This window comes from Motacilla alba, chromosome 1 (genome assembly GCF_015832195.1).
Source record: "Motacilla alba alba isolate MOTALB_02 chromosome 1, Motacilla_alba_V1.0_pri, whole genome shotgun sequence".
Taxonomy (NCBI): Eukaryota; Metazoa; Chordata; class Aves; order Passeriformes; family Motacillidae; genus Motacilla; species Motacilla alba.
The window spans coordinates 109,322,005-109,348,937 of NC_052016.1; the positions used below are offsets into that span (position 1 = coordinate 109,322,005).

The window sequence follows — 26,933 nt, forward strand, 5'->3', positions numbered from 1 at the left end:
TACTTTCTATTCCCTGCTTACTTTTCTTTAAAGTTTTCTTACGGTTAAAAGTAGCACTCTATGTGATGTGTTGATCTATGGATCTTTATCTAGATGTATAGAAATATATATATATATAGAGATATAAAAATATATTTAGACAGCTAAATCTAAACTGCACATGAATATGCTCAGATCATTCATTAGCTTATTTTAGGTTTTTCAGCTGACTGAAAAATTAATTGTCTGAAAATACCATGTTGTATTCAATAATTCTATAAATTCTGAAAAAAATCTAAAGCAAAACCCAGGGGTGTCTTCCACAAGGAAAATGCAGAATCATGTTAGCAAGACATTAGAGATTGAGGTCAAACTGGGCCTCCCAAAGATTTATTAGGACATTTCCATCAAAAGTATCAAAAGCCTTAAGTATTTTAAACATTAAACCTGCTACATATCCTTAGCCTCAAAACACACCAGCTAGAGATGAATCCATACAATACAAGACACTAAAATACCTCCAGGGTTTAGTAATCCCAGACCGGGGCATTCCATTACCATTTGTTTTGAAAGGTTGCAATAATTCACAGCCAATATAACCTTACAAATGAAAATCCATTATTCATGGAGGGGTAATCCATCTAGAGGCACGAACTCGATAAAATTTGTTACCATGTTATTAAAACAAAGTGCTTTCAGAATTTATACATTTCTGTCCTGATTTATGCCCAGCATTCATGTGCTGAACCAAACAATCTAAAAAGAGGAGAGCTTCATTTAGCAGTCCATGTCTCTATGCTGGAAAAGAAGTTCTACCAGCAGCTGCTTGCCAGGAAATCTAGGAGTGCCACAGCTGCTTGCTTACACCTTGCTATATAATTAATAGGCTAAAGTTGTTAAATGATTAAAACGTTCAGCTCTTTGGAATCACTGTCCTAAAGTGTATTTCCAATAAATTCCTCTATTGGTGTGCTCCACAAGATGTTCTACAACCTGCAGCTTTGCCTATTAGGCTGGCAGATTACTCACAGCTTAGCTAAGGCAAATGAGGGAAGCTCTGAGTCAGGAAAGGTTTCAAATGGAAGAAAGTCTCCCTGGATCATAACAGAGTCTTTCTGAGCTGTTGAAACTAAAACACAGTCCCAGGAACAAAAGCAATGCCAGGAGCAGGCAACAGAAGAGAGAGAAGCTCAAGGTCAACAGATTTTCCTTTGCTTTGAAATAGCTAGAGCACAGAAAGCAAAGGGAAAAAAAAGCTCCCTTAGTTTATAAATTCTAATGGAAAACATTGAGCTCAAAGGACAAAAGCAATCACATGTTGAAAGGAAATTAAAAACATAGATTCCCAAGAGGCAAAATAAACAAGTCACGTCCACTACCAATGGGAAAATAAATTTTGGAAGCAAGACCTCAAGAGAAGATGATGCCTACAGTGCCACTTGATGGCTTATTCTGGGAGTGCATTCAGAGACAGCCATGCCCCTAAGGTATCAGCCATCCCTTGGGATTCTGGTACAACAGAATATGTCTGGAAACTGTTTGATAACTCAGGTGCAGAAAGTAAAAATTAAAAACTGCACAAGTAGTTTGTACTAGGCAATCTTTTCAGCTCCAGGGTTCTTTATTTTAAAGTGTCAAAAAGTGCTTTGGGGATTTTTGTGTGTTTGATTTTGTGGTTTGGGTTTTTGTTGATTTTTTTTTTAATATCGTCTAAACAAGGAACTAAGGGACTGTGAAAACAATCATGTAGAACTTGGATGACCTTATATAGACTCAGCAGTACTTGCACCCTTATTTTCTCAAAAAAGTCCCCTACCACATGAACTAACCAAATAAGAAGTAGTCTTAGAAATCCTCTTGAACAACCTGTTAGAAGAGAATCTGGAATAACTGGCACAGCATTCCACAGAAAAGTAACCCAGGGATGTGAAACCCCAGCATTTATTCCCAGCTGTTTTCTTGCAATTTATACAGCTCTATATTTGTATAGAGCTCATCCCCTCACTACAGTTAAATATTCATTCCCCTTTCAACTCTACAGATGCCAAAAGAAGCCACTGTAAGAAAAGTCCAGCTCAGTCCCCAGTTTATCTTGTTCTTGGAAATGGGTTGCATCACTTTATCTGACAACAAGACCTAAAAACACCCATCCACTAATCTTGCAAATAAGAGGCAACAGATTTGCAAAACTCAGTTTGTATTTTTATAACTTCAAAACAGTTACTGGTAGGACTTGATCATATAATACATGGCAATGTTACCTAAAAGTCAAAGAATAAGCTCAGTGGTATTACAGAAGGTCTCAGTCAAAGACTTGTGACCTTAACTCCATGCACACTACACATTGCCAAAGAGCTGTTTTAGCAGGAGGAGGCCAAAAGGTACATAGCAGCACAGTGACAGGAATCCCAAATGCAAGCAGCCTCAGAACTCTTGAATGATGTGCCAAATGTCCTTACTCTCATGCTACAGGTTAATTAGCTGGTATCCCATGAAAGTATAAGGGTGAAACATAATTGGAATTCAGATATCTGCATTGAATAAGACAATTAGTTACAGTTGTATTTTGGAACAACTGTAATTAGAGTTAGAGCTAATGAGGTAGGAAAATGACAAGCAAAAAGGTAGCAATCACACAATAAATGTGAACATAAACAATGATGGAAATGCTTCTCATGTTAGTTTTAAATGTACTTTTAATTTAAGTCTGTTAATTAATGTCTCATGGGTATCAGTGTCTCTAGTTAAGGAAACCTGACAAGCATTTTATCTGTTGTGTTGAATGCTTGATCTTATTACAATTAATTTCTAACTACTTAGGACAAGTAGGAACTGTGAATTCTATCTGGTGACAAGTTTAAAACCCACACTTGCTGTTGAGTCAATCCATTCTACAGCCCCAAATCACTTCTGCCACAACAGGAATTTCCATTTACCTTCCACTACTATGGACCAAAAACCCTCTCAAAACATCTTATCTCATCTGTTGGCACCAGGAAGAAGGATCTGGGTGCTTTGGATGCTATTACATATGGAGAGGTGGGAGAAGGGAAGACATCCTTATCTTCAGCACATCCCCATGTGATGCCAGTGCAACCTCTTTTCCCTGGGGATCTGGGAAAAAATCTTGGACACTATTGGAGGCAGCTGAGACTTGTGCTCCCTTCTGTCAACGCTGTACTGGAGGCAGTGATCTTGAGGAGGAGCAGAACACATTTCTTTAATAACAAAGTCCAATTAGCTTTTCTTTGCAAAAGGAAAAGCTTAATGAGTTGTTCAACCAGAAGCAACATTTTAAAATGTTGGGGTTTTTTCTCAATAACTACATGAAGATATATAGATGGTATCTTGACCTAAATAATACCAGTTTTATTCGCTGTAACTCAGTTAGGAATCGATTTATTTTCAACTAAACAGAAATCCATGGAGATTTTAAAATATTAATCCAAGTCAATTAAACCAATGAATTCAACTGATACAACTTAGGAAGATACAAAAAAATACTATCTATGGGAATCTGAGACCTAATCATGAATAAAAAGATAGGATAAGAGAAAAGAACAACTGGAAATTGTTGGAAAGTGAATTACCATTAATGTTCCAATTACACTGAACTGCTCTAAATAATGTGGAAGATATCACCCAGTTTTTAATCCTGAGTAACTATAAACAAAACCTGTATTTTACAAGAATTATCTCAAATTGTTGCCTATGTGGAAAGGCTTTTTCTGGTTCTTTGGGGGAGTTTTGTGCTATAAGAGCATGATTTTGGCCCTTGCAAAAAAATCCCTCAACTTTCACAATTGAGGAACACATATTTTTTAAACAATAAGTCACTCACATCAAATATTTATCATTTGGAACAAGAAGCATTTTATAATGACAAAACCACTATGAATTCTATTTCAATGCAATGACTCTTTATGCAGCATTACTTAAAAGCAGAAGGGTTAACAATTAAACCAGCACATTCACTGGTGCAACTTTCTGCATCAAATAAAGTTCCTGTTTCAAAATACACATTCTGCTCCACTTTTTCGAGGAATTAATACTATTATGATAACAGCAGAAGAGGAAGCTACAGCAAGTGTTCAACATCAACTGCTTAGCATCAACCATATTGGAAAATAAAGGTCCCACAACAATACTTCCTGAAACACTAAGAATTTCTATTTAATTTCCTATTTTCCTTGTTCCACCAGCTAATCTATTTTCACCCAAAAGAGAAACCCAAGTGGGTTTCAAAAAGCATGCCCTTAACTATAAGCACACGCATGCAAGTAGATGGAATGTTTGTCTTTTATAGTTCTACATTTTTCAATTTTAATGCTGGTATTTTCAGTCTCTTTTGGATATAAATAAATCAGGTATGTATAATTAAGTTTTTCAAATTTAACAAGAGATTAGATACATTCCATAAGAGACGCTTAGTGTGTCATCTAAATTATTTAATCATATAATTCATTCAGCAGAGTTAATTTGTTGGCTGGATACTAGGAAAAGTTTTTATTCCATCAATTTACTCTAAAAAGACACAGACTTAAAAGTTTTAAGTAGTATTTGTGAGGCCATGTGAGGTGAAATATACCTCAAATTGCCCAACGAAAACAACTCATGTGATGTCATGAAACTCATTATAAGATGGAGTTTACAATATCTTCAAAATATGCTCTTATAACCTTGAATTCCCCCATTACAAACCTGCTCACAGACAGAATAAGGTCGGTTAAGTGACACATCATGTCTGATTCCAGGGGAAGAATGATGTGCAGAGCTAGGTTAGAGCAAAACCAGTGATCACTAAGCTCCTTACATTCAGATGTGAGAATTTAATCTCGTATAAGAAAATGCTGGATACCATATAGATTACAGTAGAATTTATATTCTTTTCAATTTGATTGCTTAAGTGACAGATGCAGGAAAAAGTAAATTAACTATATACTCTAGACAAGAAAATGAATGTTGAATTACTAACTGCTGAGTCAGGACAGAAAAAATCTTAGAAATAAATGACATAAACTGCAACACACATTATGTTGGCTGCCTGAGCAGACTAAAATCTTCTTTTTAAAGCTAAGTAAATAAGTATAAAAGAGTTTAAATGTATTCTACTTAAAGGATGCATCTTATCATTTTGACTTTGTTCCTCATGCTATCAATAAAATATTTGTAAAATTGCTAATGAAGCACTGAAGGTATTGAGAGCAAACACCATTTCTTGAGTCATCCATGTAAAGAAAATCTGTGTCTCTGTCCAAGCTTGCATAATTTGTTCCCAGCTCGTATAATTAATTTTCCACATCCAGTTCTAACCAAAATAAGTGCATCTTGAGTCTCTAAATATTTTGTTGGGGGGTTTTATTTGGTTTTAGGGGTTTTTAAAAAACTGACTAAGACTAAAATGAAATCCTTAAAATTTGCTGCCAAAGATGACAAAAGGTAAACTCCAGTAGAGATTCAAATAAATTTGTTAAATGTGTTTAACTTTGCAAAGGTAATTTTTCTCTGTGGCTGGCTTACTAAGACTGTGAAAAGTTTCTTCTGCTATAATCTTTGGTTCTTCAGAGATATAAACTCAAGAACTCTGTAACACAAACCTGGAGCTCTTTCCCTGAACAGAACTCTGAAACATTAACTGATATAAAACAGCAGAAATGCTACAGGGGAAAAAAAAATCACAAAATCCATAAGGAAAAAACCAACATCCCCTAATCTCCAAAAGTAACCCAAACCAGACAGGGCAGTACAGCAGAGAAGAAAAATGTCTAGTTTAAGTTATACACTGAGGAGCTTAGCATGCACAAGACATGTCAGAAATGCATGTAGATTCAATTAAAGCTGTGCTCACCTCTCCCACAACTTCAATGATGTCGCCAACTTTTAATTCCAATTCATCTTCATTTTGAGGCATGTAACTGAAAGCCACCTGACATCTCCTTCTTCTGCTTCTCTCTCCTGAGGGAAATGAAGGAAATAGGGAAATCATAAAATGAAAATAAAATTCCATGCCGAACACAAGCCAGGGGAAATTATTAAAGATGAAAAAATTATTCATTGAGCATGGTTATCAGAATCTGAATGTTTGTGATACTTAGTCTATCTCCCTAGGTTTAATTTACAAAAAGAGTCAAAATTTAATTAATTTGGCTTCATAATAACAGGCTGGACAAACTTCACCCAATTAATCTTTCCAGATGTTTTTGCTACCATTTCTCTTCTGGGCTAGTGCTCTATACACAAGGTAAATAGGCAAATCCAGAAACCAGAGGGATGGGGAAGGGCTCCAAAGCTTACAAAGAAATAAGCTCTCAGCTGTATCTTTTTGTCCACAACTCTTTCACAGGTGTACAAATAACTCATTAACCATTCTTTATGTTTTTTTCACAGAATCATAGAATTGCTTAGGTTGGGAAAGATCTTTAAGACTGTTCAGTTCAACTGTTAACGCAGCACTCCCAAGCCCACCACTAAACCTCATCCCTAAACTCCACACCTACAGGTCTTCTAAATACCTCCAGAAATGGTGACTACACCACTTCCCTGGGCAACCTGCTCCAATGCTTGACAACACTTTCTGTGAAGAAATTTTTCCTAATATCCAATCTAAATGTCCCTTGGCACAACTTGAGGCCATTTTCTCTCATCCTGTCTCTTGTCACCAGGGAGAAGAGCCCAACTCCCACCTCACTACAAACACCTTTCAGGTAATTACAGAGAGTGGTGGAGTCCCTCCTTAGACTCCTTTTCTCCAGGTCAATCAATCTCAAGTCCCTCAGCTGCTCCTCATTGGACTTGTGCTCCAGACCCTTCACCAGCTCTATTCCCTTCACTTGACACACTCCAGCACCCCAATGTCTTTCTTGTAGGGAAGGGCTCAGAGCAAGGTGTTGATCTGCTGCCTCATGTGTCTTCTTGCATCCTCATTCCCTGCGACTGGAAGGACACACAAGAATACTGCTTGTGCTCCTGATCCCTCAAGGCCCTGAATAATCAACCTCCTGATTGCCCTTAGTCTGCTAGCTGCAACTTTATCACTGCCTACCTGAGAAATCAACAATGGACAATAAGCTGAGGGCTGTACCAGGGTAGGAACCTTTCCATCCACACCTTCAACCCTGGCCCCAGGGAGACTGCAGAGTTCCCAAAGAAATGGGTCCTGTTGGCACATCAGGCTTTCTGTTCCCTTCAGAAGACAGTCTTCCACAATGGTGACCTGCCTCCTTTTTAAACTTTTTTATGGTAGCAGTTTGAACAAAGGACATAGGCTGACATCACCTTGGTGACATTTCCATGGCAGATGCACCATAGTCACCATTGTTCAGTTCCACTTGCAGAGCCTCACACCTGTCATGCCAAGGCCCCAGGGAGGTGGGGCACTCAGAGATACTCCTACTGCACCAGGCAGGAACTCACATTTATATACCATGCAGATATATGGGTGTGTGTATGTCTGTACACACACATATTTGTAAGGTGCACTAATGTTAGCTTAAAGAAAATAGAAGGGAAACCACTGCAATTGAGTTAGTAAGGTTAAGACAGACTAATTTTGATGATCTCTCGGGCACTGGAAATGATGTTCACAGTAATCTTTCTCTTCTAGCTTGGATGTCCAGGCTGTGAATCCACAGCTTTGAGAAAGACCCCTTATTTGACACTTCTGCCATCAGAGTTTTAAAAGAAATAAGTGAAAATACTCTGTTCCAGAGGTTCGTTTGCCAGATCTGCTGGCTTACATGTAATTATAGTTGTATGAGATGAGAGAGCTTCCCTAAATTAAGTTGCTAAGCTGGCTGCTTAGCCTCTGTTAGCTGAAGTACAACTTGCTGATATGAATCATGACTGTGTTGGAATGTGGTGGAGGAGCAGAAGGTAGGAAGAGAGAATTTATTCAAAACACAGAATTCTCTGACTAGTCTCTCTTCTCTAGAAGATGTGCATTGTATAAACCATCTTATTTCATATAACTTATATACATGTATCCACACAAATATATAAAGGCACTCTACACAAGTAAATGTACTTTCTCTTATGCTATTTCTCTTTACTGTTAAACATGCTCAATGTACACCAAAGTTGAAAGTGGAAACATATTCCAAGCGTGGTTTTAATCTGAAATTAAATTACAGAAGTAGATTTTATGGTGAGCCTACTTTTTGTTCTACATCTCTTGATAATCCTGCTCTAGAGTGAATAGTAATAAAAAAGTTACAGACTTTTTTCCTAATCTAGTAATTGAAACTAAAGAAAGAAGGTAGAAAGGAATCCACTGATTTTAGCTTTCTGATATTTTTCACAGCCGCTGCAATCCTGCATGAGTGGCAGCTTTTTAAATGTTAAAATTAATACCCTAATGCAGTGTAACTAAACTCACTCAAATTGACTCTTTTTCCCACCTAAAATGCTGTCTCATTCTTCACTATCTAAATTAAATGGTCCTAACTGACAACTTTACACAGCTGCCTTCCAAATAACTTAAATGTAATAAATATCTTCTATATTGAGGGCTTCTTTCATTGTGCAAGAGAGGCTGGCTATTTGCCCTAAAAATAGCATTCCCACTATGATTTCTAACATCAAGTAGCAACCGATATGCTGATGTTTCCTGATGTGACAGATGGCAGTTGTCATGCTATTTAATAATAAATATCGTGCGACTCTTTGGAGAATATTTTTGAGAGTAAGAAATAAACACAGTTCTGGATGTTAATAATACAGCTGTATGAATCCTTTCCCCTCCCAATCCATAAAGTTATTTTATTACTGTATACAAAATTTAGTGAAAGCCTGCATTTATCTCTGTTAGTCTCCTAGTTGCCTCACGGCTCTCCCCTCTCCTTCCAAATCTTTCTCTAAAGAAACACCTAAGTGAGGAGTAGCTAGCCAGCAAGAGACAGATTCTATGCACCAATTAGTTGTTCTCTCTGATCTAATGCAAGACAACAGACCCAGCAGTCTGTCTGGGTCTGTTGTCTTGCATTAGGTCTTAAAACCTTTGGTTTTAAGGAGAAGGTGCTGATGGTCCCTATCTGCATGCTAATGCCTGGCGCCCTTGAGAAGAACATGAGATGAAGAGCTCTACAGCCCTTTTTCTACTGGTGTGGCTGGCTTTTCTACTGGTGTGGCTAACTTCAAAAGGTCTAAAGTTAGGTCAAATGGAAAAAGGAATTATTGACTTATATTTAGAAGTTTGAAACAAATAAGCAAACAAATAAATCTTTGAGGGCACAAGTCTAATTTGAGGTGTAATCTAAGTGGTGTTTGATTGGATCCTTAAAATGGTGGTTTTGCCTCTGACAGCAGGAGACCACAAAGGGGTTTCCTCCAGCTGTAAACATGCAAGAGAGAGCATCATTTCCATACATTTAAATGCTCCTCTGGCATTAGCAGCAAAGAAGGGGCAATGACAGCACATTGGCATTCAAAGGGGCATCAAGAGCTGAGGCAATGCTACACTAAAAAAATCGGAACTGGCACTTACGTGCTGCCATCAGACCCATAAAAGGGCACAAACTGACAGCTCATGAGTCACAGAAAAGCACAGCAGCAGCAATGTAGATAGGAAGTGAACTATTTTAAAGTTAACTGGAATTCTCAAATCCCAACTACCCTTTTTTTTCAACTTAAAACCTGTGTCATGAAACAGATGTTTACACAGACATGTGCATGTGTGAGTGGGTTATATGGTGGTTTCTGTAGAGTCTAATTTTCCCTGATGCCAATGTCTTTGTAGCCTGTCCTGCTGCACTATTAGGACAAAAATGACAAGATTAAGAAATTTCCTGTCTTCTATTTCAGATCTTCCTGCACATGGCATTATCTGCCCATCAGTCTGTTTGACTTTCGATTCTTCCATCTTCAGAGCTGTATCTGTAACTGGGTGGAACTGGTTCAGTTCAGTGTCTCCTGGCTAGACAAGCTGGGCTTTGATATGATTCAGCTAGAAACTAGTTCTAAATTTAATGTGTAAAAAGACAAAAGGCAGCTATTGCATAACTAAGGATGACTTATACACATATAGGTGTATAGATTTGCATGGTACAGCTGCTTTGCACAGCCAGCCTTGGTGCTTACTGTATCACCTTTTTGGTTTTTTAAATAACTGAAATTTTGTCTTGGCTTAAGACAATTTAAAGGGGAACACTCTAAAACGAGTTTTCCCCCTTTGTTTTAGCCAATTCCTTTCCACCAATAAGCAGAAGCAAAATATGAGTTATACATGAGAACTGTGTGTATCAAAATGCACATGTTAAGAAAAAAGGTAGGACTGCAAACTTCCTTCCAAAAGTTAGATGCTTTTGAGAAACCTACCTAATTAAGAGCAAACAGCATTAAAAATGTTAACTTTTTTAATTGCTTCAAATGTATTGAAGGTAGTGTTATAAGACTTCCGATAAAGTCTTAGTCATACTAAATTCTAATGTGGACTGTGTCACTATCTTCCACAGCACAAGGACTCCATCCTCTTATCCCCACCCACTAGCAAAACACCATTCTGATTTTAGAAGGCACCAGAATGGTCAAGTTCCCATTTCCTTGTTTTCCCGGAGGGCTTTGGCAGTGTAATTCTGACCTGTGGTTTGACATGTCAATTCCAACTCCCTCATCATCTACATGCTGTTAAAAGGTGAATGGCTTTATGGATGACAAACAACACCTGCTGAGGTCCCTTCCCTGTTTAGCAAAAAACAGAACTAAGATGGGAGGGAATATTGGGTGGGGAAATACATTTGGGGGGTGAAGATGTGTTTGTGCGAGGGGGTTGCTTAGTTTGGGTTTTCTGGTCTCGTTTGAATTTGTGACATTGATATGCCAGAGAAGAGGAAGATAAACTGAAGGAGGTGAGGGGAGAAAGAATATCTGAGGTTCTTCCAGTACTCTCTCAAACGGGTTATATAAAGCTGCTGTGTTTTTCTACAGGCAGATGAACTGGGAATTGCCCTGCTTTGACATGTGCAGCTAAATCACAGAGACTGCAGGACTCCATTGAGCACAATTAGGCCACAATGCAGTACAGCATCACTGCTAGTAAGGTATTACTCTGAGTGTGTTAATGTTCTACTGTTACCCAGGAGTGTTTTCTCTCGCTAGACTCCACAGCAACACTTCCAAGTTTCAGCCATCTGGCTGCTGCTCTGGATTTTATGGCCAAGATTTGTCTGTGAGGAACCTGAAAGGCTGGAAGACACCTTTTTTTTAACACCATCACATTTTAACACATATGCACTGTCAGAATAACAGCAAGCTTCATTGTTCAATTCATTTATTCTTTTGTTAAAACCATGCAGCAGTAATCAGGCCTTTTAATGGGTATAATTCTTCTGCATAACAGCAGTAATTAACTGAAGCAACTTACAGCAAAATCGTAGTACTAGTGGTCAAAAGCTTTTAGGAGAAAATTGTAAATTAACTAGGAAGTTAATTCCATATGCCACAGCTGGAGCCAGGCTTGTGCATGTGACAGACAGAACCACAATACTAGTGAGGCTGAGATCACCACTTAAGCCTAACCGAAAGCAGAAGGAAACATTAGATAAATAACTTTAAATAAACTCAAAAGACACTTCCACACTTCCAGTTTAACCATACAATGCCAACATTTTTTTCTTTCTTAATCTGAAAGTTTTAAAATGCAGATAAATGGAATAGAAACTTAATCAAGGATGCAGTTAAATTATCACCAGCAAATCAGACAAAGCAACTCCAAACTAACAGGAGCCCTAGGACAGTGCATGCAGGCTACATACTTTGTAATCTATCTTTAAGAAAGAAAGTGTAAAATTTAGTATTAAACTACATAGTAAACTCAACCACAGGCAGAACTGAAAATGTGATTTTTTTATCAAATATACTAATTCTAGTACCTGTACCTCTTAAACTTCATCATCTAAATAGCTTCAAGAAATACTGCAGACAGTAGATATTTGTAGCAATAAATTAGATTTTCTAAAGAACAAGAAGGAATATACAAACCTGAAATATTCTTTCTTGGATGAGAGACCAAGTTTAAAAATGCAAGTACAGCAACACAAGATTCGCAAATGGCCCGAACAGGTCTTTTCTCTTGCCACTCTCATTGCATATACATCATGATATCATGGGAGAATCCCAAAAATTTTATCCCCCGAGCTAAATTTTGAGATAGTGGCCAACTACTTGGGTCTTTGCTGTTTTTTTTACATTGATCTCTAGAGAAAACATTTGAATAAACCAAAAGCAAACATGAGTTGCTGTTACATCTTTGCCACTTCTCGTATGTTCCATCACATAATTCACATAGCTTAAACTGCCTGTACACATCAGCACTTCAAACACACAGTGAATGACATAAAATAGCTCTAAATTGCAAAACCACTGTGCATATTCAGTTTTTGTTATGTTCTCCTCACTATAACAAAGGCACTCAAACCACATGGATTCCTCCACAGTACTCTCCAAAAGCATTAGCTTTATACTACCAGCTTGATGCCTTGAAGCTGACTTCTGGCCAACTTAACTAAAGAGGTTCACAAACACCTTTAAAAAGTATGACTTTTTCTTAAAGATTGCTAACAACTGTGCTACTTCATTTTAAGATACCAGAGTATCCATGCTTCTCAACAGATTTTCAATCTCTCTGCAATGAATTACATTGCAGGTCTTACTCTCACCTCTGTTAGATCAATTTCAAAAAAGCCTCTCTTAGCAGGGGGAAAAACCCACCATTGTCAACATTTTATTTTCATTCCAACAAGTAACAACATACATTAAACAAATGCTTCAAGAAATGCTGAAAAGATGCAAAAAATACAGCAACGACTTTTCTGCTTGCTGCAGTCATGAGAGCTATTACAAAATGAACACATGCAATAAATCAACAACTCAACAAAAACCAACTCTTTTTCATATTTGGCATCTAGGACATCAGTCAGATTCTTCATCTAGAATTTTATTTTCCTCTAGAATATCTGTACAATCTGTCCATTTTGCCATTAAAGGCAACAAAACTAAACAAAAATTAGTAACACATCCACAAACAGCAAACACTTCACTTTCCAGTTGAGCAGTGCTCCTAAAGCCTAGGAAACGACATTAAATTTGCCTTGAAACACAGACAAATCCTGAATTCTAGAAAGATAACACTAGGAAGCTAAGAGATGCCCTGGTAAACTGGGAAAATGACTCAGCCAGTGTGGGGCCAAGGGTCTCATTCTGCAACGCGGCCACCGAGACCCTGAGCAGTCACTTGGGCAGGAGCACTCAGGCATGTGTCTCCCATGGCAATTAAGCCATGACATTTCAAAACCCCGTGGAGAACAGGCCTTTGGCAGGACTCCTCCCTGGGCTGCCGACACGCTGCAGCTCAGCGTGCAGGGTTACACAACCACCTGTCCTTCAGCTCTGCTAAGAGGAAAAGGCCCCAGGAGGAGCCCTCAATTGCACTCCTCGTGTTCAGATTTGTTATTATTTCTCAGCTACCATCATGGAAACTCTATAATCCAAAACAGCCTGCTGTCTTAAAGGGCATGTATGCCATACTTTAGTATTTGAGGGCTGCACAAGAACGTGGGAATACATGTTGTTATAAATAAGAAGCTTGACTAGGCCAATATTCAAGCAGCAATCAATTTATTAATTAATGTGGTAAAGTATGAGCAAAACAGCGCTGGGTACAGTGGGGGAAGTTTTCCCTCCAGCTGCACGCCGATGGTTGGGGCGTACAGATATTTATAGGGGTGCACATAAGCTTTTTTTCAGCAGTTTCTATTCCCAATTTTTACGTCACAATTCTATACACTATTGTGAGTTAGTTTTTCTCAGGATGTACCCCAGAAAGGAGTATCCCCAGATGGCGGGGTCCGACTTCCGAAAGAAGAAAGAGGTCTCCCAGCTGGTGCGGTCCAGACTCCAGATGTGGGCCCACCTTTTAATTGCAAAGACTATAAATCTCATAGCAGTGATGTCCAGCTTCCCTTGGTCGAAACTATCAATCCTTGGGTTGATGTTCACCTTCCTTTCTCAAGCTGCTTTTTACTGTTTTGCTAAGGTGTTGAGATAAGCATATTTCCATTACACATATTCTAAACTTATATTTTCAAAGCTTCTTATTACAAGCAATATTCTAAAATTATACTTCAAAAGGTTATTATTGCAAAGCTGTTTAATGCTCAGCTATGTGCAGAAAGTTCCTGTCCAGCAGCAACATCCTTAAAGCTTTAGTTCAGATGCTATAAAGGTTAATTGTGATCAAAGGATAGGTTCAAAGGCCTTCCTCCATGCTTTACTCCCTCAGTTATTTTTTAGAATTCACCCTTTAATTGTCCCATGATCAGTTTCCACACATATCACAATCACAAGCACACACGCTGCCTGTATGTACCTGACACGAAACACAGCTTTGTGTCTCACAATGTCCAGAACAACAATAAAGAAATATGTTAAATTGAAATAAATCAATTATTCCTGCTGCTGCTGGCACTCTACCACCCCAAGCACCATTAGCTCTGTGATGGCAGAGCAGAAGGTAGGCTACCTGAAAGGTACCTCAGTAATGAAAGTGAAAATTAACATTCTTTGTCCCACAAGTTCAGAAATCAGCATTGGCACAGGATCCACACAGGATAGTTCCCTCCACAAGTGGAGGAGAAATATTTCTGATCAACCAGATCAGATGTGTATCATTATCCTCCAAAACCGAGCAACAAATGGAAAAAAAGAAACAAAAGGCTGTTTTGGCAAGTCAGCCTACATATACAGTGCAGGGGGAGAAAAGCCACCCCAGGCAAGGTTGGAGAAAAAGAGGAGGCACAGTTCTGCAATACCTGCATCTAGCCAGCTCTGCAGCATTTTCAATTTTGTGGTCATGAGAAACTCTGAATGCCACAGAAATTTTCCCGTATATTTTTACTTGTTCTCATCAGTTAAACAAGTCTCTGTGGCATTTATAAGCATTCATTTTTACTAAAATAATGAAATATTGAGAGTGATGGCTCATGGTAAGAAGGCTGCCAGCAATTTAGCTTTTTAAAGTAGTGTAATTTTCAAAAGATGCCACAAACAAATCATGTACTTTTGGTCTTCTTCCTTTTTCTTTTTTCAAAAGATTTTAACACAGTCAAAAAGCTGTAATTTATCAAGAGGGTTTTTAATCAAAAATGCCAAAAGGTATAGCATTCAATTCTGCCATCACTGCCTTGTAGCTTTAGTTCTCACGGAAAGCAGGCTTTATTCCTCAAAATCCTCGGCTCCCAAGCACATTCAGAGGTTTAGAGCCCTGAGTGTAAGGGATTTCCTTGACTGCAAGAATTAATGCTAAACCAACCACACAAATCCTGCATAAATGGAAAACCAAAACCACAGAGCATCGTACAACCTCAAGAAAAGGTACTGGCCCAAAGTGGCCCAAAACCAGGCTCAATGTGCTCAACTCAAAACACTTTTTCACAACTATACAACACCCTTCTTACCCAGTTTTTTTCTCATTGCTTCCTTAACTATTCTGTTTTCCTGCCTGAATAAAAAAGGCCCTTAAATCCTGCAAAGATGCATTTTTGTCTTTACAATAATGAAATATACCAATTTAGAATAACAAGGATGCTTGGATGATAGAGATACAGTCTATTTATGAGGGCAGAAAATGATGGGAGTGAGTTTGAGCAATACATGTATCAATCACAGTGCTTAAAAATGTCAGTACAAGAAAATGTTCTCCTGTAACTTCTTCTCCATAACAAAAAGCAACCACTACAAAGGTATGAAAAAAAAAATGCAGACAATTTTTGTAATATACTCCTAGTGCTTTATTACCCACAAGATTTACAACTACTACATACTTTTCCAATAATATATTTCACGTTCTGTATTAATATTATACAACATACAGGTTAAGACTGTAGGATAACAACAGTCATAGGTTTAACCTTATTTTCCAGCTGTTTATACAGCCAGAGATATGCATAATCAGCCTACAATTCTCTTCCATCAATTTGAAAGAACATTTTAAAATGCTTTTCATTAAGCATTATGAACACATAAAGGTTTCTAAAAACCTTGCTGCAATCTCAGCCCACTGATCATTCATGACTTTAAAGACTTTCATATTTGTTACACAAAAAGCAACAGTCAAACTCTATAATTGCTCCATTAGTCACTGGAAGCACTGTCATGTCTCAATATGGTGTTCACTCTTGTCTAGAGGCCCAAGTACACCCTCCAGTGTCACCACAGCCCTCTTCAGATGTTGAAGCTACAATACAATACAAGAAACAGCCTTACTCAAGAAAGCTTTGTGAAATAAAGGGAAACAGGAAAGCCCCTGACCAGAAAAGCAACTGAAATATGACATGCTAACAGGTAAGACAGCAGCCAGTGACTCCCACAGAACTGAGGGATCAACACTTTTTACAGCCCTTTTATCACGCGCTGTTCATCACTACTACAGGTACAAATATCCACCAAAATCTTGCCTTCAAAAGATCAATCAACTTTTTCTGATTAGTCTGTGTACTGTTTGGAGAAGGGGAACAGGTGAAGTATGCAGCTTCCATTGGCAGCCCTTGAACGATCAAGGAATTTCAAATTACACTCCCAGTCATGCCTTGCATTCAGCTGCATTCCCACAGCCCAGCTGCAGCCCCAGCCAACTTCCACTTCCAGGCTAATGTTCATATTTGTCCTCAGGGCTAGAATGATTCTCTATGTTGTGAATAGCAGTAGCATGTTTGCTTATGATGAGCTACTATGAGCCACACCATATCCTGACACAGTCATTTGTAAATAGTAAGTCATCTACTAATATCAGTCTGAATATCTCCACAAAAGCCAACAGCTGGGCACTAATATGAATACAGGCTGTTCTCATCAGCCAATAATAATGTGCTGCTTACATTATTGAGTAATCAAATCCAGTAATACAGAAAACTTTATTTAAGCATCTAGCAACACCTAAGAGGAAAAAATTACCAAAGTAAGTCTGTGACTCCATATCTCAGACAAAAATTTCAAATCAAGCAGCTCACAAAAGATACTTGATGTCTTCATGCTGCAAGGAAAGATTGATATAAGTATTTTTAAGGCTTTGTGTAATTCAATATCTTTTGCCTTGCAAGACAGATGATGAAGCAAGCAAAATATCTGATAATTTAGTTGCGTCTGAGATGATTCATGCTTTTTTATTTACAGAAATAGCCCTTTAAGTAACTTATTACTTAACCTTTTTTATTTTTTTTCTTGGAGGAAAAAGTGCTCTTAGACCACTTACCCAGTTTTGTCATTCTGTGGTTTCACAGATGTTCAGTATCTTACAACCCAGTAAGAGAGATGAAGCCTGCACTAAAACTGCAATTTAAACAACTTTTTGTAAAGACAAAGAAAGCATTTATACTTTAAAAAGAGTGCACTAAGGTAGGACGATGACTCTGTAGCAACAGGCTAAAGCAAACACAGCACTGTTTTATATCCTTTTCCAACAGATGAAGTTTAACCCCGAGCTGGAATGACAGCAAATCTGATGACCATTTGGCCTTCACTCTGAGTGTAAACATGTTCTTGTAAATCAATTTGCAATGGATATGTATGCATGTAAAAGACCTCTGAACTCCACACAGCTTAGTGAACAAAGCCAAATTTGTGTGTGGAAACGGAGGAAGACAGAGGGTCCATCTAACTGCAGACCAGCACAGCAGTACAGAACTTAGCACTTCATGGCAACACATGTGCTTGCAGACAAGCAAGGAGTGACTCTGCAAACACGGCCCCTTGGTACTTTCACAGTGCTCACTATTGGCAGCCACTTGAGAGCCCTCAGTCCTTCAGTTTGCACTTCAGTTAGCACAGAGATACACATAAATGACAAGATATTCACCAACGTATCTAGCCTTTCTCTTAAAGAATAATAAAGAATAATCCCTTTTGAGTCAGAGTAATTACTTCACATCTTATTCTGCTTCTGGTACTTTAAATGCAACGTGTTTTCAATATAGAAACCCCAAAAAAATACACTGTCATGTTTGTTTTGGTTGCAAAATATTCGTTGTAACAAGTCTCAGTATTCTTAAAGTATGCTTTGGCATCTTCAACACAAACCTGGGGGGTGGTACTTTCCCATCCCTAGAGGGATTAGCATATTAATGCAAGAATCCCACCTGGTGAATAATGACTACAGAGAAATGGTCCCCTACCAAAGCTGAAAACAGACTGCACTGAACTAAGCTTGAAAGATTTCATACCATTAAAGATGTGTCCTTTGAATTCATTCTCACCAAAGATCACAAAGTTCTACAAAAAGACTTTATTTGATGTATAGCACAACAGAAATTCAGTCTTCATGTTTCCCCAGGCCCAGCTGACTTGCCTGTAACCAAAGGCTGGATCACAATGAACAAAAGAGATCATAGTTCAAACACAGAACCATTTCTCATCGAAAGCCTCATTGAACCAAAGTGTTTGTGAGCAAAGCCCTTCCTTAATACAAGAGCTTTTCTAGATTTTGAGATTCAATTGCTGATAATACATGAAGAACAAAATATTTAGACTATCAGAATACTGTCTTGGCTGCCCATTGTCTTGCATTTCTTTCCTGTGAATTCATTATCTTTAAGACATCTGTTAACTCAAGCTGGCAAAGAAAGGAATCTCAAGGAGGAGGAAAGAAAATGAATCATTTATCATCTGCCTTCTCTCCTCTGACTGATTCTCTGCTGATTTCAAACGATACAGCAATAGCTTCTTTATAAAAGGCATCACTGTTATCTTCAAATTTTCACCTAAGTTTTTTTCTTCTACTCAGGCCACCTGTCCTTATTTCCAGGGCTAGATTTATCTCTTAGTTAGCCTGCACATATTCAGATTTCTCATCACTTTATTCTTTGGTCTATATATTTGCATCCTCTGCTTTAAATGACTACTGTGCTATGAAAGTGAGAAATAAAGGACTGATAGCACAATCACCCAAGAAAATTTTTGAAGACAGGCAACAGAAAATTAAACTGTTTCAGTGCTGTCCAGCATGGAGCTGTGTGGTCTTAAAAGAAATACACATAAAGCGCTACAATCTTCTGTGTTCAAAGTTACCAGTTAAAGGATACAGAGCATTCCTGAGGCCAGCCCAGGACATTTTCCTGAGCCATCTGTGCTTGAGATGCTCCTCTAATAGGAGAGCACTGGCAAGAGAGGAAGACACTGCAGCAGTGCCCAACACTGCAATACAGCAACATGGCTTGGACCTTCAAGTCTTCTGGCATGGGCTAATGGACTCTATGGGCAACATTTACTCCTGCTAGCCTTTTCACCTGTGCTGTCACCCTATCCACAACATACTCCCCTCAGCCTTTCCTGCTATCCTCTTATCCTGTCCATTTTTTTTCCAGGCACAATGACATTTTTAGTAAATATAGAGCAAGTTCTCATTTCAAGATCCTAGCCTGGGACACAGTGCGGCTTCAATCTGCAATAACTTACAACTTGTGCCCTGAGCATTCAAGACTACAAGCTCCTGTCTCTACAGTATATTTCTATTTGGTCAGCAGCCAGGAAAGTAGGAAAGTAGTGATTTTGATGGACTAGGACTGGACCAGGATCTCCGGTTAATGAAATATAGCCAACATTTTTCCTGATTTTTTGTTGTTGTTGTTTTTGTTTAGGTTTCCTGACTGTGTGGGTGATCACACAGTGGCACATGTTGCTCAGAGAGTTTGTGGAGTCTCTATCCTTGGAGATACTCAAAACTCAACTGAACATGACCCTGGGCAACTGGCTCTAGCTGTCCCTGATTGAGCAGAGGGCTAGCCCAGACCTTTTCCAGAGGTGCCTTCAACCTGAGCTATGCTGTCACCCTATTTTAAGGCTATTCTTTAAAATCCTTGTGCCCTGTGACTCTGTATTATTTCTCTGTCATTAATCTTCCTAGTCTACAGCTTGACTGCTGAAATCCAACCAAGCTTCCCAAAGGCATTCTCCTTCCTCTGAGTCAGTCTTTGACAGGTAAAGATACCAAGAGCAGAGTTTATTACCGCAACCAGGTGTGAGCTGTCAGCAAACCCACAGAAATCCAATTTCATACATTTGATGCCTTTCCTTGTTTGCAAGCCACATGTTAGTGTAACCCATCCTTCAGCTTGCCAGGCTGAGCCAAACTCCCTTACAATCTTATCTGCAGCAAATGCCACTTGGGATAAGAAAGGGAATACTAGAACTGTAACTATGAGGATTGGCATTTCACTAGGGAGCTGCAGACAGCCTTTCTTTAGCACTTTCCATTCGTCTCTTTCTTCTTAACTGGACAACTTCCACTAAGGTAGCTGAAATACAAGGTGAAATGAAACCTTCATCATTGTAATAAAAACACTCCAGAACAAGTGTTTATTTTTATCATCAAAGAGAAATCAGGAAGATAAACTTCTTCAATTTTGCTCTTCATTTTATTTTGACAAAGACGACATGAGGTGAGTGAAAAAAAGGATTGTTTTGTCTGCCTAGAAATACGTAAAACTTCTGTGTATACCTCCATGTTATTAAATTATTTCATCTTTGTATGTAGAGCATAACATCCAAAGGCATCCAATAATTCTTTCATGAGCAGTAGAACTAGTGAAGCTTGAAGAACCATGGATTTGCACCCTGTCAGGACTCATCCCCGTATGGGGCACCAATTGTTGGTGTCAGTGCTTAGCACCAGTTTGTTATCTTACTGTAAAACTTTCATACCTTCTCCCTGTGAATTCCCACAGGCAGCTTCTTGCAACACTGACTCCTTCCTGTCCCTTGCACAACCACCTAATGCTTACTGTCCCTCACAGCACATACTAACCCTTCCTTGTCCCTTGCACAACTGCCTGACCCTTCCTCCTCACAGCACACCCAACAACCTCCAACTCTCCCCTCAACCAGCTAACCCACTCTTTTTTAACACCCATCCTTACTGGACAAAGCTGTGGCCTATGAAGGGCAGGGCTGTTCCTACTCTTTGGTAATCAGGACAGCTGCAGCTCCTCAGGGGTGAGATTGCCTTCAGCACTATCTCTATTCTCCTACAATCCATCCTCCCACAGCACCCAATGCCTTCTAATCACCTCAGCCTGCTCCCGCCACATCTTGCCCCAGCTTCCACTTGTATCCTACACCTGCACAGCTGGGAAAGTGATAGGGGATAGCTGGGATAGTGCTGCACTGCTTCAGAGCAGCACAGGCACTGCCTGACTGGCCAGCACACCTCTGTGGTTTGGCCACCGCCTGTTGCCTCTCAGAACTGAGGTTTTCATTCAGTCAGAAGCACTAATTCCCCTATTCCACTTTCAGTTTAAAAGAACTATTGTGTTCCTATAATTATGGAATAATTATGTTCCTCTACTCTTTTGCCAGCTGTAGCTGGTGTCATGCAGAGGGTTCAAAAAAATCAAGGGGAATAGGGCAAATAAACAGATGCTCTTAAAAAAGTATTTGTTCCATTAGGAAATTAGAATAAAATTCCTGGTAGCAAAGGCCTCCAGAATGTCACAGAACGACAGTGTTTTTGCAGTTATGGTTTCAAGGACTCTTCTCTCATATGCTAATCACTATTTGTGTATTCAGAAAACGACATCAGAGCCTTCATATTGTGAAATGAGGTTTATCATAAGTTTCCTACAGGACCTTAACAATTGAGTTTTCATGAAGATATATGGCATTTATGAAGAATCTCTTAATGACAAATTTGTCTTTTCCTCTTCAAGGACACAGTTACATTTTTATTTCAAAAGCAGTTCTGTCTTCCACACTACATTTTTGGATTTGAAAAACAAGAAGAGGAAGGAAGAAAATAAATTCCTCATAGTTTTCTATATTGTATACTAATCAGTTGTCTGCTTATTGAAAATAATACCCTTCAGTGTAGTAGTAGTTTCTCGGTGCTTGGTCCAGTGTTTACACTGAAAAACTGAAGATCTAATAAAACCTTTAATACCCTACACAATGAAATAGCTACTAAAGATCTGTGTCTTTACACTGCAGACTGCCAGAAAGTGGTCCAGTTCCACAATAAATATTTTTTGGTCCCAAAGATAATGTAGCTTGCATTATGTTTCTAAACATTAACTTCAAATAACCATTTGAGCAGTGTGTCACTCTTGCATCAAGCATTGAATTTCACAACACAAATGGTGGGGAAGCCCCAAAACACGGCAAAGGCATAGTTCAAACAAACTCATGTGCTAGATTTTAACCACTCTACCTGCTTCTGGAAATGGTCAGTTCACACTTGTTTACTCAGTTTTTGGCACAGAACTTCCTACAACCTGACTGCAGAACATGTGCTAGTTGGGTTTGCAGTCTTTATAATAAAAGCTTGTCTGCCCTTTAATTTCCATCATTCTCAAAATAGCAAACGATGAACAAACTAAACATTCTGTCTCCTGTTGAAGGGATCATGTTTTCATGTATTTTAAATTAGACACTGAAAGGCTTCTGTACAAAAGTAACCCTGTCTTAATACACTGTACTAAATGCCAACTCCTAAGCTGTACAGAACTTCCTATCACAACCCTCTTCTGTCTTGCTTGCTGCAAGTCCCTCATCCAGCAGCTAACCCAGATTTCCCCACTCCCTGATACATCTGGGCATGTCATAGTTGTATGACTCTTCACCTCAATACCCTTTGGCCCTGCCTCTAGGGCCACAACCATTTCCACTTCTGCCAACGCGCTGTGAGTAGGGATGACTTCATGTCAGCTCTGATCTGTGCTCCTGCCAAATTAACAAACTCCTGGAATCCAGCTGCACAGCTCTGCTAATTCTATCCAAGGATGCAAAGGCACGCAAGATCCCCTTCTGACCCTGCCACCAAAACGTTCCTCAATCTTTGTCTTTTCTCCCTCCACAGCAGCATTACACAAACTACTTCTCTCCCCAGGTGAAAGCACTTGGCTCCCACCAAAAACTTGCACCAGAACTCTGCCTAAGATTCCTTAGCATCATGTTAACCAAAGCGCTGGAGCTTTTTACGTTGAACCCAGCAATTCCTTCGAGTTTACTGTCCTTTCATTTTTTGTTCTGTTTTCCTTAGACAGGAGATTTCCACACTTTCCAGATGCCAGGCAAGGCAGGCAGGCTGGTTTCATACCTCACCAACTTAGTAGCCTTTTTAATGGCATCTGTACACCCTTCACTACTTTCTCCTTCTGAATCATACAGTCTGCTACAAAACCATTACCAGCTCTTATGCTGAAGCATTTGATCAGTAGTATTAGTTTTATTTGTGAAAGTGGGCAAAATGTTTTTTGTGCATTTGAAAGCACATTATCAGGTTTACTGTTTTTCTGGCATTATTGATTTCCAGCTTTTTAGTGGTTTTTTTTTTCATTCACCACATAGGAATATACCAATTTGCATAGATATAAAAATGTATGTGTTATGACTACTGAAGCTGACAGGGCTGTAGAGTATGCATTAAGAGAAATTCCTTCACATTAAATAAATTATGGAAGAACAAAACCACAACTGTCTAGGTTTCTAGTGTGTAATGTCTCAAGAACATTTTTAGTTTTGCTGGGATAAACACTATCTTTTCCTAAAAATATCTATTGAGTTCCTCTTGTCTTTTCCATTACTCCTGCTACATGAATGAGAAGTTACTTCCTCAAACTTAAAAGCTGTGAATAAATAGGCCTCTGGCTCAAGTCAGCCGTGTCAGCAATGAAATCCATCTCCAAAACAGTTCTGTGATTAAAAGACATAGAATTGGCAGGCAAGAAGGCATCTGCATAGGAAGAATTCAGTATGCAACTGCAATGATGGTTTTTCTGGACAATGACCAATGCTTGTACCTTCCCAACACAAGAGAAAAGTGAAGAGCAATACTCACAATAGAAACTAACAAGAGAGCAATTTTCTTTAGCAGTTGATTTAATTGAATGACTGTGAACCAGCTTTCAAAAAGTTTGACAAACCATCACTCTCTCATAGGACTTTTTGGAACTATTTCACCTGCAACCAAATAAAAGGCAGTACTACTGAACCTTCTGCTCCTGCAGGTCCTGCAACACTCCTTACAACACTCCTTACCACCCTGTCAGATCAAGTGCTTGTGAAGCAGTGTGAAGAGGTAGGCAAGGAACAGACCTACTATTGAAAACAAGCTTTTCTCTTGCTAGTTTAATGCTAACCTTGATTCTTCTCCTCATCTGGCCCACAGTGTAGCCAAATACTTGTACCAGAACATAGGAAGAACAAAAAAAGGAAAAATGGCTCTTTTTTTGGTGGCAATGCAAGCTTAACATCTTCATGAAACTACAGCCTCAGGCTAATATTTACATTTGTTACTTCTGTTTTCCACCACTCTATTTGCTCGATAACTGCCACGCATGTGACTGAATCTTTTGGTTTTCCTAAGGTCAATGGACCTTTTTTATTAAAGAATTTCCTGGAGACTTCCTGACCTCTTATGAATTCCCAGAAGTGACTGTGACCCTTATAATTTAGGATAACGTTATGCTGAGTCAGTAGTCTAACAGAGAATTCCTAGGTCTAAAAAACACCCAGTCTTATGACTGCAGTTGCAAAATGAAGGAAAAATGGCTGACACTGCATCTTGCAGCTTTTGCAGAGCTAGATACCAGACTCTATAGATCAGGGACATCTGGAATCTAACAGGAGTCTAACAGAAGCCAGCACAAAGTACTAAATGTATAGTAATGAAACATGTTAGTACAGGACAGGACAACCAGCTTGGAAATACAAAGTAAATGCCTGAAATCCTTAAAGGGGTTTTAATAATGGCATCAGGCTTGGACATATCATTAATAAAAATATTATCATTCAGTAAGGAAAAAAGATATGAACAAATTGAGTTTTAAGTAGCAGTATTATGACGAACAGAGTTCATGGAAAGTCAAAACAGTGTGGTATTAATCTGTGAATTGCCATAGGAGCGTATTTTCAGCGCTAGGCTAAGCACTCTCTGGGTAGAGAGCTGGTAAAATCTAGTCCCTAGACAAAACAATATCAGAAACAGATTCTGATGCAGCCAAGTATTTCTTGGGGGAAAGCAGATATATCCTGGGCTGTCACAGCGGTGCCAGCGCTCTCTGGAAGTCTTTGGAACAGAGTGGCAGATTCACAAATATGCAGCCCCAGAAGATCCTGCAGTAAGAGCTGAAGTCATGAGGGCCTGCACCAGAGCAATGCAGCCCAGACAGAGGGCCATGCCAGTGGCATAACACCCCTGCTGACTTCAACAATCATTCCCAGCTAATTTGAGCATCTGCAGGGAGCTGCTTCTCACCACGAGGAGCTCTGCCCAGCCTCCACTTCTGTTTCTAAATAAAGTCGGCGCCGAAGTTAGGAAAGAACGGCTCTTGCTGTGTGACAGATAATAATAACAGTAATAATCTTTTATATTGCAATCCTGTGCTTGGGGCCAAGAATCAGCCATCAGCCGCTTGTCAGCACTTCCACATTTCACTCCCTTGTCAAGCACAACCACCCTACCACTGAGCTTGGAAACTAACCATCATCAGCAACATGCTTTGCATTTTTAAAGAGGATGATTCTACAAATTAACTGCAAGAAAGGAAGAGGCACAAACATGTACTTATAATTGAAAAGGGAATGCAAAAAGATATAGAATAGGAGCTAATGCAAATGACTGGTGCATCTTAATTGTGAAATAACATTAGAAAACAGTGACCTAACCATAAAAAAATAGGGTAAATGGTACTATACATCACAACACATGACTAATAACAGCACAAGGTCCCATGCTGTGTGCACCTTGATAGTCTGTAAAAAAGAAAATTCTGAAATAAGATAAAACATATATGAAGTACTCAATGAATAAAATTTGGGAAACTTCAAACCAGCAGAAACTAGAACTTTGCAGGTAAACTATTTGTTATTCAAGTTACTGCACCTACATAATACAGGAAATCAATAACTGAATGCCTAAATAGCTAAAAACACCATCTTACTCAGGATAATCCAGGTCATGAATTGTCAACACTGTCTGATACCTACATGTATTTTTCAAATCTGGTTATAGCAAAGCAAATTTCTCTAATTTCAGGGACTTTTAACCCGATGAATCAAAGTATTTCACACAGTGTTTGAAAAATAATTAAAATGAATGCAGTAACAAGTTTATTCCAGGCATGGTGCTTTATCAGAAGACTGGTTGTAAAGCATGTATCAATTCCTGAAAGTAAAATGTTTCATAGAATCTATGGTACATCATAGAAGAGCCTGAACGATGTGCCTTATGGGCATTGCCTTCGTACTGTTTATTGCTACTTGCAGAGAACAGCAAAGCTTTGCTTAAACCACTCCAGAGATTGCATGTATGCACATAGGAAAGGGAGAAGGGCAAAAGCAGAGGTGAAAAATACCTCTGCAAAATGCATTCAGAGTTAAAGCCCCTCCCCAGACACACTGCTGTCCAAACCCCCACAAGAAACTGGCTCAGAGGTTCCTAGGACAGCAGACTTCTGAGCAGAACTCTGCCCAGCTCTGCTAAACCACCCAAACAGTGATGGGCGGCTCCTTCCTACCAGCAGCCACAGTTCCTTTTTGCTATGTACATTCTAGCCACTTTCTGCAGAAATTTGTTCCTATTTGGGTTTGAAAACACCATTCCATCAGAAGAGGAAGGTCTTGAATAATAATTGTAGTTTCCTGCTGGTCTGAGCAGATAGAAATCAATGCATTTCCTACACTAAAGTGACTCAACAGCAGCAAAGTCACTTGATGCAATGCAGACAGCACAAGTATGGAGCTTTTTTTAAAAAAAGTACAAAGGCATATGTTTATATTAAACTTTCACCTACATCCAAAAATCTTTTTTATGGGGGAAGGGCAGGTGGGAGCTTAATAGGTTAAAAAATCAATTCTAATATCAATCATTTATCCAAATTATTTAGGCCATCAATTGATGTTGCATGACACTGCAATTTGAAGGAGACCCAAGGAAGCTGTTGACAGGCCCTGCTTCTTACCTACAACCCCAGAAATCA

At 38.9% G+C, this 26,933-nt stretch overlaps 1 protein-coding gene across 9 annotated transcripts in view; it reads right to left on the minus strand.

Annotated features, from left to right (window-relative positions):
• The window catches only part of SH3KBP1 (SH3 domain containing kinase binding protein 1), a 213,236-nt gene that overhangs the window by 98,402 nt on the left and 87,901 nt on the right, over positions 1-26,933 (minus strand). For 6 of the 9 annotated variants that reach the window (XR_005257534.1, XM_038142201.1, XM_038142178.1 and 3 more), the window contains one exon: positions 5,828-5,934. Coding sequence is in view for 8 of the 9 variants with exons in the window: in XM_038142201.1 (XP_037998129.1) it covers positions 5,828-5,934 (107 nt within the window). In the remaining variant the exon portion in view is untranslated. Of the gene's footprint in view, positions 1-5,827; positions 5,937-17,218; positions 21,324-26,933 lie in introns of those variants that run through there. The other 3 variants (XM_038142244.1, XM_038142234.1, XM_038142250.1) reach the window with 2 other exon arrangements.